Source organism: Hippoglossus hippoglossus, chromosome 18 (assembly GCF_009819705.1).
Source record: "Hippoglossus hippoglossus isolate fHipHip1 chromosome 18, fHipHip1.pri, whole genome shotgun sequence".
NCBI lineage: Eukaryota > Metazoa > Chordata > Actinopteri > Pleuronectiformes > Pleuronectidae > Hippoglossus > Hippoglossus hippoglossus.
In genome coordinates this window covers 13,395,359-13,408,996 of record NC_047168.1, presented here as the reverse complement: position 1 = coordinate 13,408,996, position 13,638 = coordinate 13,395,359, and the positions used below count along the sequence as shown (strand labels likewise).

The following is a 13,638-nucleotide window of genomic DNA, read 5'->3' as shown; positions in this document are numbered from 1 at the left end:
TTATTTATTATTATTTGGGTGGTTCTGCATCTCTTCGGAGTTGTTTCGTGTCCCTCTTTGTGAGTCGTTGTTATTTTCAGCATCATTTGTGGTCATCTTTGTCTCATTGCAGTTGTTGTGCGTCATATTTCTGGTAATTTAATGTCTCTTTTTGTTCCTTATTTCTTTAACCACTGCTCATTAGCACCACTTCAGCCATGTAGCTTAGCTTGTGTCACTCTATTTATGCTAATTGTTGGGTCCGCCATTTGTTTTCCCAGGTTTTTCTTTTTTTTTTTTTTTAAAGTCGGTTGGTGACGTCACGGGGCCGGTGCGCGTGCAGCTGTGCGCTGAGCTCGCGGCGCAGAAACTCTTCACCCGAAACTTGACGTTAAGAAACTGCGCAGTTACGTTCAAACTGCGCAGTTTGAACGTAACTGCGGCTTTGAGCTGTGTTGTCGTGTCCGCGGCTGCTTCGTGCGGAGCCGGAGCGTCTCACGGAGCCGAGCCGTGTTCGGGTGAACTTGTCCCGGGTTGTCGAGGCTGTGGTCGCGCGGCGGCTGCTGGATGTTTAGCGACGACACAACAACAGCAGCAGGAGCAGGAGGAGGAACAATGTCGGGAGTTGTGACCTCCTCGTAAACAGCCTGTGGTTCTGACCCGGCTCCGTTTCACTTCCCCCCCCGAGGACAACACCGGAGAGCGGAGAGGAGACATGGCCGAGGCTCGCTCCGAGGAAGAGGAGGAAAACATGAGGGAGAGCCGGGAGCAAGTGGTCCGACGACAGCCCCACACCTCCGGAGGTAAACGAGCCGAAATGTCCCCTGACATTCATCCTGTTTGTTCAGATTTCACCTGTTACACACTTCGTTTGTTCAGACATGTTGGGAAAACAAGTTGTCACAGGTTAGAGTGTAAAAACAACATCACACAGAAACTTCCCATGTCCAGAAAACAGCCCAGAATACTCCTGTCACCAGGTTTCTATAGAGTTCATGTTGATGAGAAGTTGTCACAAGTTAAATGGGAACTTATGATGTAAATATAACTTTAAATGTACAGATAACAACTCAAAATACTCTTTTAACTAAATTATCTATATAGTAAATGTTGGAAAAGAAGTTGTCACAAGTTAAATGGGAACTTATGATGTAAATATAACTTTAAATGTACAGATAACAGCTCAAAATACTCTTTTAACTAAATTATCTCTATAGTAAATGTTGGAAAAGAAGTTGTCACAAGTTAAATGGGAACTTATGATGAAAATACAACTTTAAATGTACAGATAACAACTCAAAAACACTCCTGTGATTAGATTTTTATATTGTTTATGTTGAATTTCTGCGTTTGTCTCTTGGGTTTTGTTCAGTTTGAGTTTCATTGACTTCAATGGGATCCTCCTCTCTCCACGTCTGTGATATTTGATGTCTCCCTGTTAAATCTCTCATGGGACTGATGAACTGGATTTAAAATATCACCAAATTACTGCTTCAATTAGCTGAATATATATATAAACTATGAGTGACTATAAGTTTATTTACTAGTTAAAGATATAGATTTCTTTTGAAAGTCAACAATGCCCATCTCAAATCTCCTCAATCCCAGGGTGGCAGTTTCTTTTTGTTCTGTACGATTAAAAATCCCGAAACAAAAACCTTTTCAGTTTATTGTCATGTATGATACAGGAGAGCGCCTCCTGCAGCCAGAACCGCAGAATGCTATCAGAACTATTGCTAATTAATTTTCTGGTGATTGACTAATGGCTCAATAAACTAATCGCTTAAGCATAAATTCTTTCACAAGTTTTAAGAGAATAAATATTTTTAAAATATACACCAGGCAGTTTGAATATGTTCACTTTGTGTTTATAGGAACCATTTGATAGACCAACATGTCTCCCTGTGCGCTCCCAGTCTCAAACTGCTGATGTGAGGTTCAGAGAGAGGTTGAACTTCACTGTGTGAGACTGTGGGTGTAACCTGCTCAAACCCAAAGCCATAAATTCTTGTATCAACATGTAAATATCTCATCATGTGGGTCAAAGTTCTCTCACTCACTCACAGACACTCACAGACACACACACACATTCCCAGTTGGCTGTAATGGTGCAGGCCTGTGCCAAGACTTAAAACCATTATGTACAAGTCTCATTCAGGGAAACACAAGATATAATTTAGCATGTCTCGCCTTTCAGCACCGCGTTTGTGTGTAAGACAAGCGTATAATTTCACCGTCACTTCATCCCTCTGTTTAGGACGGGGCATATTTTTGGAAAATGACAAATACTTCCTGTTTCTTTCCTCTTTTGTACAAAGTGGTGGAAGTGGAGACGCATCGTCCATCTTTATTTTACAGTCTGTACTCGAATAGACGACGTAGAGTTTCCATTAAGTCTTGTGTTTGATGTGTTTTGATCCTGGTTTCAGTTTGTTTGGAATGAACACAAGGAGAAATGTGAAGTAGAAGTGGCTCTGACAGGTGATATCAGGTGACGGTTGATAATAGGGAACTGTGAAACGGGCTTCAACATGGTTGACGCACACAGATCTGGGAGCATGTGTCCCTCCGAGTCTCAGTCAGCTGCTGTTGTGCAACATGTGATTGTGAGAAGCTGAGGTCGCTGAGTTTAGATCCAACATGTTTCTTATTTTTTTGTCCCTCACATTTGTTTCCCAAGAGCGAACGTGCAGGAAATCTAGTTCAGAAATCCTTGAAAACGTTTGGATACTGACACATTTAGCGACGACACAAACTCAAAACTCTGGAAAGCACCAACAATAAGGTTGCGTGTTTGTGTGCAGCATTCCTCTTCTGTGGTTCTGCTCCCTGTGGATTTAACGGCAATCTGTGATTAATTTTTTTGGGCATCTGAACTCGGTTGTTTACCACAAGGTTTGTGTTCAGCCGCTCCTTAGCTTCGGGGCAAAATGTGCAGCGTAATCAAAATGTTGAAAGTCACTGTCTCGGGTCGAATTACACCTGCGTTAATAAAGGTTCTACTGACGTTTGGAGATTAAAGAGTGAAAGGTGCTGACTCGTGTTTTCCACTCGTATTGAAACACTGCTCGTTCAATGTGAATGTGGTGACGTCATGCGTTAATGAACTGCATCGTGGTTCCACTGCAGCCCAACAGAATTAATACCATGTGTGACTGCAGAGGGCGCTGTTGCTCAGTAAAGCTTACTTTGTGTTGTTTAAAGTAACGCACATTAATTCTGCTTCAAAGCAGAAACGTCATGATGACTGTCGATCATTCACTTTCCTAATTCCTAGAGACATTCCTTTAGTCTCTTTCATAACTTCCTTAAATCCCTAAGTCTTTCTCTTTTTAATGACGTTTCCTTCCGCAAAACAGGAAATCCCTTCTAGAGCTCATCTCTCACCTTTGACCTCTAACCTTGCCCCCTTGGTGCCTACCGGGAAAATCCAACAGATGACTGTCGGTGCGCTGCAGAGAATTTTTGCTGCGCTGTGCATTTGCATGTTTGAACGCAGCTCCAGCACAGCGCTCAGTCAGCCTGCTTCAGATCAAACATCTGGAAGTGTTAAAAGACCTGATGACTCCAGCAGAATCTCACCGCAGCCAATCACAGCCCCACTTCCTGTATGGTCGCTGCCAACCAGAAAGCTGGGCAGCACAGCTGGGCGGTCCGGTCTGACGTTTGGAGAAGGAGAGAAGTAGAGAAGAAGAGGACAGAGTGGAGGAAAGAGAAATTTGGAGTTTTCAACAGAAGAGTAAAAAGGATAGAATCAAATCTTTTCCAAACACGTCAACGCTAAGTTTCTCTGGACGCTGCCGGGAGCTGAGCTACTGATCAGTTGTGATGTGAAGAGAAGGAGAGGAGGTAGGAAATGTTCACAGAGAGAAAAAAGTCCTGTCCTCTTTCTTTTTCTTTGTTCACCTTGAAAGGTGATGACAGGCGGTTCAGACGAGGACACGTTTACTTTTCCCTTCATTCTCGTTTGTGAGTGCTCGTCATTGTGGTGATCGTTACCTGATCGTCAAACTAAAGTGTCAGCAGAGGACGGTGATGTGGCTCCTTTTTTATGGGTATTTTATTTTGAAGCAGGGGTGTTTAAAACAGGGAGGGCAAAGCAGGCAATTATTTTCCGGCCCCTGTCAATTTTGTGAGAACCCCCTTGAATTCTATGATCAGCAACGTACCGAAGATGACGCAACGACACCTTGGTCGGAAACTCCCTAACGAGGCCCCGTGCCGCTAATTTTTTGCCAAAAGTTTTGCCATGTTAGAGGTTTGGTTAAAAATGGTTGTGGTTTTATGCATGGCCCCCCAGGTCCCTCATGCCTGGGGCCCACAAAGTCCCTTGAAACGCTCCTGTTTTGATGTGGTTTCTAAAGATGGTGCTGATTCCTTCATGTCAAGGTAAACACATTTTTGACGAACACAAGTGTCAATCACAATCTCTGTTTCTCTCTCCCTAGGTCGTCCTGACAGACGTAAGCCCGAGCATCGTCACAGGTAAAACGTTTTTCCTTTGGCTCCGTCCACACTTCCACACAACGTTATAAACGATAGAGATACAAACACCTTGAAAACCTTGGATGTGACAAAGGGAATTTCTCATAAAAAAAAAAAAAGACATCTGCCAAACTCAGAAACTACAGCCTGAAAAAAAGATTTATTTATTTATTTATTTTATTGTCAGTCTCTTATTTTGCTGTGTCATCGTGCCTCAGGGGATTTCCACTGTTTCACAACCTTCACTTTTAAAAGTAAAATAAACCCAAACCCGAGGCTCTGTTTCCCCAATAAACACTCACACACACACTTTTAAACCCTGTGACTTCTCTGGCTAGTTGCTATGCCAACCGGCCAGCAGCACCAAATACTTTCAGGAGTGTGTCAGACCCAGAGATCCAAGGGGGTGGGGGTGGGTGGGGGGGGTGCTTCTTTGATGAAAATAGTGTGGAGGAGCACATGTGTGAGTAGATTTTCTGTAGTGATGCTGTCTGCAGTATAGGTCATAAACCCTCCCTCCTCTATGTTAGCAGATGGGACATGGACCAAACAAAAAACTAGTAGACGTTAAACAGATTTTTCTCAAAGATTGTTTCTGTCGTTTTATAAAGTTCTTATCGCACTGATGTTTGTTCAAGTGTTCACGTTTCTTCTAGTTATTTGATGATGTAAAAATGGGCTGTGACGTCATGATTGACAGCTAAGGCTGACTCGCGATTGGTCAGCTGCCTGTACGGGTGTGACCTTAGTGGAAACTAAACAGTGTTTACCAAGACTCGGCATAAAAAAAAAATAGCATTGAGTTCAAATTAGTATCGTCTGTTTGTGTCTAAATAAAATCAGTACAATGAATTTACCAGGCTTCACTCAGTGTTTTTGTTTTGTCCAACCCACTGGTCTTTTTTCAGTGAACAGTCAGATATGGAAAGAGGAGTATTTTTCCGTCAGTGTTGAAAGTGAAGCGGAGGGTTTGGACAGTGTCGGGGGGGTGAGTCACGTTGGTTTACAGCTCTGTGAGAAAGAGAGACAAGCACAGACAAAGAGCAGAAAACACTTCAACAGTTGAAAAGACAGCCTGAGAGAAATAAAAAGTTGCAGAAAGACGTCTGACCTCCTTCTGTCGTCTGGGTGAGTCGCTGCATCACAACAACTACGTCTCTCTTAAAGTGGGAAGAATTCTTGGCTCGGTTTCTGAACCTCGAGCCGCTGAAATATCTGTGAATCAGTTTGATCGGCCTGGATGCCAACAAGTTGACGACTGGGAAGAACCAGGGGAGAGTTTTCAAGTTCTTTCTTTCTCTGATTTCGGCAAATTCTTCATCCTGAAAGATTTTAAACAGTAAAAAAAATCATTGAAAAAAAAACCCCACAGAGGGTTTTAGTTAAAGAAAGTGGAGCAACATCAAAAAAAAGAGGTGGTGACATTTCTCTCGTGTGTTTGTTGTGGTAGGAGGAGGAGAAAACATTGCGCTAAAAAAACATTGAGGTCACACTTGACCAGTATGACCTCCATGTTTTCCGTCCGTATGTTGTGGTTTCACTGTAGGTGCGTAAACCTGACTCTTAAAGAAGTACAACACACAACGATACAAAGATAGTTTAGCTTCATTTTTTACAGTGGGAGGAAGTGGCGATGCATCGTCCATCTTTATTTAGAGTCTTGTGTTCGAGACCTTGGACCCGTCAACAATCTGTGGTTTTGAATCTGTTCTTAATTTGAGAGTTGGGCCTCAGCTTCAAGAGAAAACAAACATTTTACAAATTACGTCATGAAAAATGTGGATGTGTGGGTTTCCAACACTGAGGAGTGGGTGGGACGAGCGAGCTATGTTTGTCACTGGAAAACCGAGCGAGAGAGAGAGCTTTAAAGAGGGAGGAGATGGAAACAGAGGTGAAATACTGTGACTCACAGTTTCCTTTTTTCTCTCTCTCTCTCTCTCTCTCTGTAGCCAGGGTCCTCTCTCGTCCATCAGAGCTGCCATCAAAAGAAGTGAGTGAAGTTCTTCTTTCTCTACGTCTTTAACATCTATTTAGTGATAGTGTCTTTACTGGAACTTTAAATAAAGGTTAGTTAAATGCAGCGGAGGTTGGACATGCTCATGTTCTTGAAATGACTGTTTGATAACTTCACCTAAATGTTCAGCCTCTGCTCGTTTCCCACACGTCATGTGACGCTCCAGTCGTCTGTGTTTAACTCTGAGCTGTTTCCTGTCCGTCAGCCTCCACCAGGTCGACCTCTCTCTCCGAGACGTCCAACACCAGAGAGCGAGACAGGGACCGAGAGCGAGACAGGAGGTGAGTCGCTGCTGGATCGCTGTGGTTTTATTTGAATTATTGTTGTCGTGTCAGGTTGTGCTTTTGGTCGGTTGTTGCAGCCCTGTTATCTGTACTTGTTGCCAGGCGACCGGAGATCACCATCCTGTCTGCAGAGCCGCTGGCCTCCACCTCCTGGTTCCCAGGGGCCTCTGGGGGTTTCCCACCACCCCCTCCTCCTGCTGCACAGATCTGGGGACCCACAATCCCTCCGTCCATACAGGTAATCAAGTCAATTTCATCGGAACTGGGTTGCAAAAAACATTATTAGCAACTAAGACGTGTTGCTAATGGGGAAAAGGAAGCAATTATTATAGTAGTAATGAGAATAAGGAAAAGATTGCATACAAAAAGATGGTAAACAGCATAAAGTTGACATTTAAACCTTTTTCTCTTTTCCAGTTGTATCTTTGTTGTGATTTTCCTTTTGACCTTGTTACTCTCCATCAGCCACCTCCTTCGTACGAGGAGGTAATCAGGGAGAAGACACAGGAGCAGGTTCTCCTTCCTTCTTCTTCTTCCTCTTCATCCTCATCTTCATCCTTAACACGTCCGATTTCCACAACAACCATCGCCACACAGACTGACCCAGGATCTGCTCCTGATCCACAAGACCCTCAGGGCGAGTGCTGCTCATTATTATTCACTGTACTCTGACATTTTGATTGTGAATATTTACAAGAATAATTTGTTCCTTTTGTAGTGAGAAGACCGGTGAGACCCCCACGACCCTCCCCTCTCTCCCATCCTCCCAAATCATCTCACATCGATGACATCACCACCACCGCCAGCCAATCAACACTCACTTCCCTAAACAGTGACTGTGTCGGAACAAACACGGAGCCCGAGACGGTCACGCACGCCTCGGCACACACACAGTGCTGTGACGTCCTCACGCAGCTTTGTTCACCTTTGACCTCGACCACTTGTGCCCAAACTGACCAGCGGGATCAGGCTTTTGCTGCAGTCGACTCCGCAACTCCTCCCTCTGCTTCTTCTCAAGTCCCGTTGGAGCGTCCTAGACCACGCCCTCGCTCTAAGCTCGGTGTCCAGCCAATCAGCAGGAGCGAGGTCGAAGTTCAGACTTTGGTGAAGCTACGTGAGGACGGTTTGGCCACGCTCACCGCCCGTGCTCAGGCTGACACCCCCAACCAAGAAGTTAGTCAGGGGAAGTACCTGCAGGAGCTGCTCGACGCCTTCAGCTCAGACGACTGGGGCTTTCCTGATCCCCACAGCGACAGCAGTGGTCACAGCCAGTCAGAGAGCGAGGAAGAGGACATGGCGGCGCTGAAAGCGAGGATCCAAGCGTTTGAGCAGCAGCAGCAGGTGGCTGATGGGAGCTGTGGCGACACTAACGACAGAGACTTTGTTGTGACAAAGAAACCTGAACCCCGGCCACGCCCTCGTCTCCAACCGGCAAAATCTGCCCCTCCCACTGTCGCTCCAAAACCCAAAAACTTTTCACACACTTCCAAACCATCCAGCAAAGTCTTCTGGGAAGATGGTGCTTTGACAGCAGAGGTGTCAGAGTCGGTTGCACAGGAAACACGTGAATCTCTGTCTGAGGAGTCAAACGCTGAAACTCCAACGCCTCCAGAGTCAGCACCTTGTGTCCTGAAACCTGCTGCAGCACCTTGTGTCCTGAAACCTGCTGCAGCACCTTGTGTCCTGAAACCTGCTGCAGCACCTTGTGTCCTGAAACCTGCTGCAGCACCTTGTGTCCTGAAACCTGCTGCAGCACCTTCGAAACCTTTAGTCGCACCAAAACCACAGTCTCCTACAGAAACACCCCCGTCATCTAACGTCTCTTCTCCTGCCTCGGCCCCCGTCCCGGCCCCCAGGCCCCCTCCACCCAAACTCACACCCTCTCTCAGTGAAGCTCCAAACCCCAAACCTCCACCCAGACCTCCAGTTGCCCCCAGGGCCGGCATCGGAGCAGCACAACAGGACAAGAGCAACACAGCTGGGCAAACCATCCCGACTCTTCCCCCGAGACCCTCAGTGGAGGTCAGCGGTGGAGCACAGGCCGAGCCTCAGGCTGAAGAGACGCAGGACGATGCAAAACCAACTGGTGAGTGTTATTAAACTGTAATCTGTACCTCTGCCTGCAGATAGTGGGAACTCCAAAAACATTGTGTTGATATTGGATTAGGATTTGATATTTTATTAGTTATAAGAATGTATCGGTGCTTTAATGAAAGTTGTCTTCACCGAATCGTCTTTATCTCTTCTCCTCTGATTCTTGTTGTTGCAGTGAAAGTAGGAAGTGTTCGTCCAGGCGTCCCGACCAAACCGGCAGCACTGACCTCACCACGCAGGGCCAGCGGTAAGAGAGTGTGTGTGTGTGTGTTTGTGTGTGTGAACACTAAGCTGGATGTAGCTGTAGCACAATGGAGCATTTGAAAGCTTACAGACGTAAACCTTGCGTCCTTGTTATGTGGCATAAATATGCAAACGTGGAGAGATTTAATGTGTGCGTGTATGTTACATTATGCAATCCAAACATTGTGAAAGACAAATGCTGTGATTGTGTGAGGAGAAAAAGAGCCCCCTCTGTTTGTGGTTTGTCAGAATGAACCTCTGTTCATTCTTTGTCTGAATGCTCCTGGTCCCGCCTCCAAGAAGCAGAGTCTGCTCTGATAGGTTTACTGTCTGGAGAGTGTCAGAGATGTCACGCCCCTGTACCCAGAGGCTTCCAGATTAACTGTAAACTGTGTGTGTGTGTGTGTGTGTGTGTGTGTGTGTGTGTGTGTGTGTGTGTGTGTGTGTGTGTGTGTGTGTGTGTGTGTGTGTGTGTGTGTGTGTGTGTGTGTGTGTGTGTGTGTGTGTGTGTGTGTGTGTGTGTGTGTGTGAGAGAGATACTTTCCATACTTCTGTTTTACCTGGAGCAGAATGTGTGGCTGCAGCTCCTTCACAGTAAAAGCCCAATTTACATGAGAACAATATGAAGTTTGTTTTGGTTTTAAATAAAGTTGGTAATGAGCAGTTTTGTTGTGTATTCTTTTCCTTTACTTCCTAAAATGTTAATTTCACTATTGTTCACTAACTTAACCTTCTGATATGAATAGGAAGTAAATATATTTAAAACGTATTCTGACTTCTACTCCGCACCTGCAGTTCCAAATCTGGCTCCCAAACCTACTGGAACTTCACCAACGCCTCCGGATCCAAACCCGGTCTCATCCAAATCTGCAACTGCTCCGGCTCCAACCCCCAAACCATCAGGACCACCGGCCGCCACCGCCACTCCGGTTCCAGCCAAACCCCCCGTCACAGCTCCGGCTCCGTCCCTGAGGAAAAGCCCTGTGATCCAGCATAAAGCAGAAACTACCAGAGCTGCAAACCCCTCAGACCCTCCTCTTCCTCGCCGGTAAGACGGAGATTTCCTGAGTCTCGATGTGAGAGCTGCTCAGTGTAGATACAAATCAAGCACAGACACACAGAGAGATACAAGTGATGATTCAGAACATTTACACTAAAGTAATGTAAGATTGAGGGAATAACACATTACAGGAGACATGATGGTTTTCAGTGTTTCTTTCTTCTGGTGTGGTTTTATTCCTCCGTGCCAGCGACACCTAGTGGCCGGAGGCATTTTGTTTTCAGGTTGTGCATCACATTTTTGTGATCGCGATGCCTTTAGAGAATTACTACTCACACCTGAGTCACTCTGTTCTCCTCAGGCCCTCAGGGGAAAAGCTCCTCCCCCTCCGTCCTCCACCAATCAAATCCATTCCTGGACGTCCGCCACCTCCAGCCGTCAACTCGACCTCCTCAGCCAACCAGATCCCTCCGTCTTCCAGAGCCAGTCCCACTCTCTCCGTGTCACCAGCCGCCCAGAGTTCACAGACCACTCCCCCTCCTGTAACAGCCAATCAGCTGCCGGCTCAGAGGCCCTCAAAAAGAGGACCCCCTCTTCCCCCCCGGCCCAAACCTGGACATCCTCTCTATACCAGCTACACGGTGTGGACACACACACACACACACACACACACACACACACACACACACACACACACACACACACACACACACACACACACACACACAAATACAAGTTCATTTATTTTGAGGCCTGAGGTGTGTTATTTCACAATGTTGCCATAGAAACAGGAAGTCCTGATTGTCCTGGACGACCCGCTGCCCTCAGAGCGTCTCCCTGATGAAGGAGTTGGTCAAACCTCTGTTGTCCCGCTCATCAACCCATCGCAGTGTCTCCTGGACTTGGACACACAACCAGAGCCTGTCCCTGATCAGGACGGCCAATCAAAACCCGCTCTGGAGGACGTCAGCCTATCGGAGTCACAGGTACCTGAACAGCTTTTCAAAGCTTTATGGTGTTGATATTATTTGATGTATATTTAAGGACGTATGAATGTAGACTGTAAATAAAGGTGGACGTAGACTCTGGGGTCAGAACGTCATGTTAAGTTGTTGTTTTCCTGTGTTGTTCAGTCCATCCTGCCCGTGCAGCCTCCTGAACAGAAAGATCAACCGGACCCTCCTCCTGTCAGGTCCGACGCACAAACACACAACATCATAAACTACACAACAGACCCTGAGTACTCGCTGTCTTCAGGAGACCCCGTTTTTAATCTGTCTTGCATTTCACAGCGGCCCTCGCTGCGTCGCCTTGTTCGACTACGAGGGCGAGGAGGGCGATGAGCTCACCTTCTCCCAGGGTGATGTCATCGCCCTGCTGGAGCTCAAAGGACAGGAGTGGGGGCGGGGCCAGATCCACGGGCGAATAGGAATATTCCCCCTGAGCTTCACTGAGGTGGTGGAGCCGCTTCCACAGACGCCGTCATCACTGGAGGAAACGACCAAGGCCACAGCGATGGATACGACAGTGATAGAAAGTAACGGTGGGCCGAGGAAAATTATCCTTTTTCATTTTCTTTAGAATAAGTTTAAATAATGTTTAAGCACTTTTCAGTTTAAAGGTGAAGATTCACTTCTCACAGCTTTAGATTTAAATGTAATGTTGCTTTATTTAGTACATTTGTCTTCCACAGAAGCAAAGACCTCACAGGACTCGAACTCTGAGGTGAGTGTGTCGAAGTCTGAAGTTGGTTTATATGAACATTTCCTACGTGAACTGTTTCCTCAATGATCAGATGATCTGATTTGTCTTTTAATGGTGTGTAATTACTGATGTGTGTGTGTTTGTAGGTGGAGGTGGAGGAGTGGGCTGTGGCTCTGTTTGACTTCCCCGGTCAGACTGAAGAGGATCTGTCCTTCCACAAGGGGGCACTGATCCGAGTGATTAAGCACATAGACGCTGAGTGGAGGAGAGGAAGACTGGAGGGGAGGGAGGGGCTTTACCCTGCTGCGTTCACACAGCCGCACCAGGGTACAACACACAAACACACAAATTCAGTCTTAAGTAAATGTAGTGGAATCCATTTTGATTAATCAAGCTGTGATTTCGTCTGTAGCAGGAAGAATAATCATTAATGAAAGTTGTCTGCGTCTAACTATTACTTCCTCCTGCTGTTCCCAGTCCAGCCAATCCCAGACCAGCAGTCGGCGGTTAAAGGGGCGGGCAAGGCTTTGTTTGACTTCACAGCGATGGGCGAGGACGAGCTCACGCTAAAGGTACGTGAGCGTCACGAGTAGCTGAGGTTTCATGACCTCGTTCTGAACCATAGACGTAAAATAAAGATGGGGTCAAAAATTCAAGATGGTGGCGCCCGTATTCGAGATATTTTGAAGGAAGTGGAAACGCGTCGTAATTCTTTATTTGCAGCCAAAACAATGTTCATTACACAGACTCAGATTTTCTTTGTTTAAAAAAAAAACCCCTCCTTCCTTCTCTCGCTGTGTCCCCCTGCAGGCCGGTGATGATATAACACAGGTGGAGTCTGTGGATGAGCAGTGGATTCTGGGAGTTGTAGGTGGGAGACGTGGGATATTTCCGAAAAACTACATTTCTTTTCTCTGACGAGGACATTTTGACGAGGGGATTTTTAAAGAAAGATGTGTCTGTAGCTGCTCTCGGTCACACGGGCGGGAAACGGCAGCGCCACCTACAGACAGTGTTTTTTTATTAGTTTTTTCTTTTTCTTCCTGGTCAGCTTTTATCGGCCGTTTGTGACTGAATTGAAGAAACAAAGAAGTCTTGACTTGATTTCGCCTTGAGACTTTGTCAGTGTCACGACGACGACGAAGAACGAGACGGACCTTCGCTGCCTTAACGACGGAATAAAACTGATATGGTGTCGTGTCCCACGTGATGTTTCCTCTGTGGAACTGGATTTTACTTTTTGGGGGATTTGACTCATGGACTCTGACGACTGCACCTTTAAGAGCCGCTGCTTTAACACGATTTCAGCTTCTCCTCTTTGTGTCTGATGACAGAAAGTTTAACAAAGACTTTTTACATCCTGCGTCAGTGTGCAGCTTCGGATCGGGACAGTTCCAGCGAGAGGACGACTGCTTCACTCGTTTTGTCTTTAACGAAGTGAAACATGAAGAGCGTCTCATCCGGAGCAGATTAGAGACTGATTGAAACGTCCATATTGTTCAGCGGTGAGACGAGCGACAGTTGTGACAAATATCGACTCAACATTTTTCGGTTTCGTGAAGTTCTCACTGGTACGTGTAGATATTTATGAAATAAAGTTAAATGATTTACGTTCCCGTTAAACTGGATCATTTTACACAAAGAAAACTGAAGTTACTTTTTATAACTTGTTTCTTCAGTGCCGAATATTTTCCAAAACTGCTCAAGAAAAAAAGTCGTTCTTTTATGTGAAGGAGCGATAACAGAAACATTTCACGGCACCTGAGAGAAACGCGTTTTGCACATATGGAAAATCGTTGGCAGTGACGAGAAATAAACTTAATTGGTATTAAACA

General features: G+C 45.9%; 1 protein-coding gene across 7 annotated transcripts; it reads left to right on the top strand.

Annotated features, from left to right (window-relative positions):
* Positions 1–293: 293 nt before the first annotated feature.
* On the top strand, positions 294–13,636 carry LOC117751831 (SH3 domain-containing protein 19-like). Of its 7 annotated transcripts, none has more exons than XM_034568796.1 (18): positions 295–782; positions 4,428–4,464; positions 6,414–6,454; positions 6,684–6,759; positions 6,865–7,000; positions 7,228–7,399; positions 7,481–8,413; positions 8,516–8,848; positions 9,023–9,103; positions 9,895–10,147; positions 10,461–10,740; positions 10,885–11,085; positions 11,233–11,291; positions 11,392–11,642; positions 11,793–11,824; positions 11,956–12,130; positions 12,281–12,375; positions 12,614–13,636. In XM_034568796.1, exons 1-18 carry the CDS (start codon positions 695–697, stop codon positions 12,719–12,721), a joined length of 3,351 nt encoding a protein of 1,116 aa, XP_034424687.1. In that variant the 5' UTR covers positions 295–694; the 3' UTR covers positions 12,722–13,636. The 7 variants fall into 7 exon arrangements, with proteins under 7 accessions (XP_034424688.1, XP_034424687.1, XP_034424686.1 ...); XM_034568795.1 differs by having other exon boundaries at positions 11,950–12,130; XM_034568793.1 differs by having other exon boundaries at positions 11,775–11,824.
* The last annotated feature ends 2 nt before the right edge of the window (positions 13,637–13,638 follow it).

What these genes read in the sequence shown, in the direction of transcription:
- LOC117751831 (XM_034568792.1), top strand. Translation starts at nt 695, where the DNA reads ATGGCCGAGGCTCGCTCCGAGGAAGAGGAGGAAAACATGAGGGAGAGC. An exon ending in ACAGCCCCACACCTCCGGAG is followed by an intron (nt 783 to 4,427) that starts GTAAACGAGCCG and finishes CTCTCTCCCTAG; the next exon opens with GTCGTCCTGACAGACGTAAG. An exon ending in AGGACGAGCTCACGCTAAAG is followed by an intron (nt 12,376 to 12,613) that starts GTACGTGAGCGT and finishes GTCCCCCTGCAG; the next exon opens with GCCGGTGATGATATAACACA.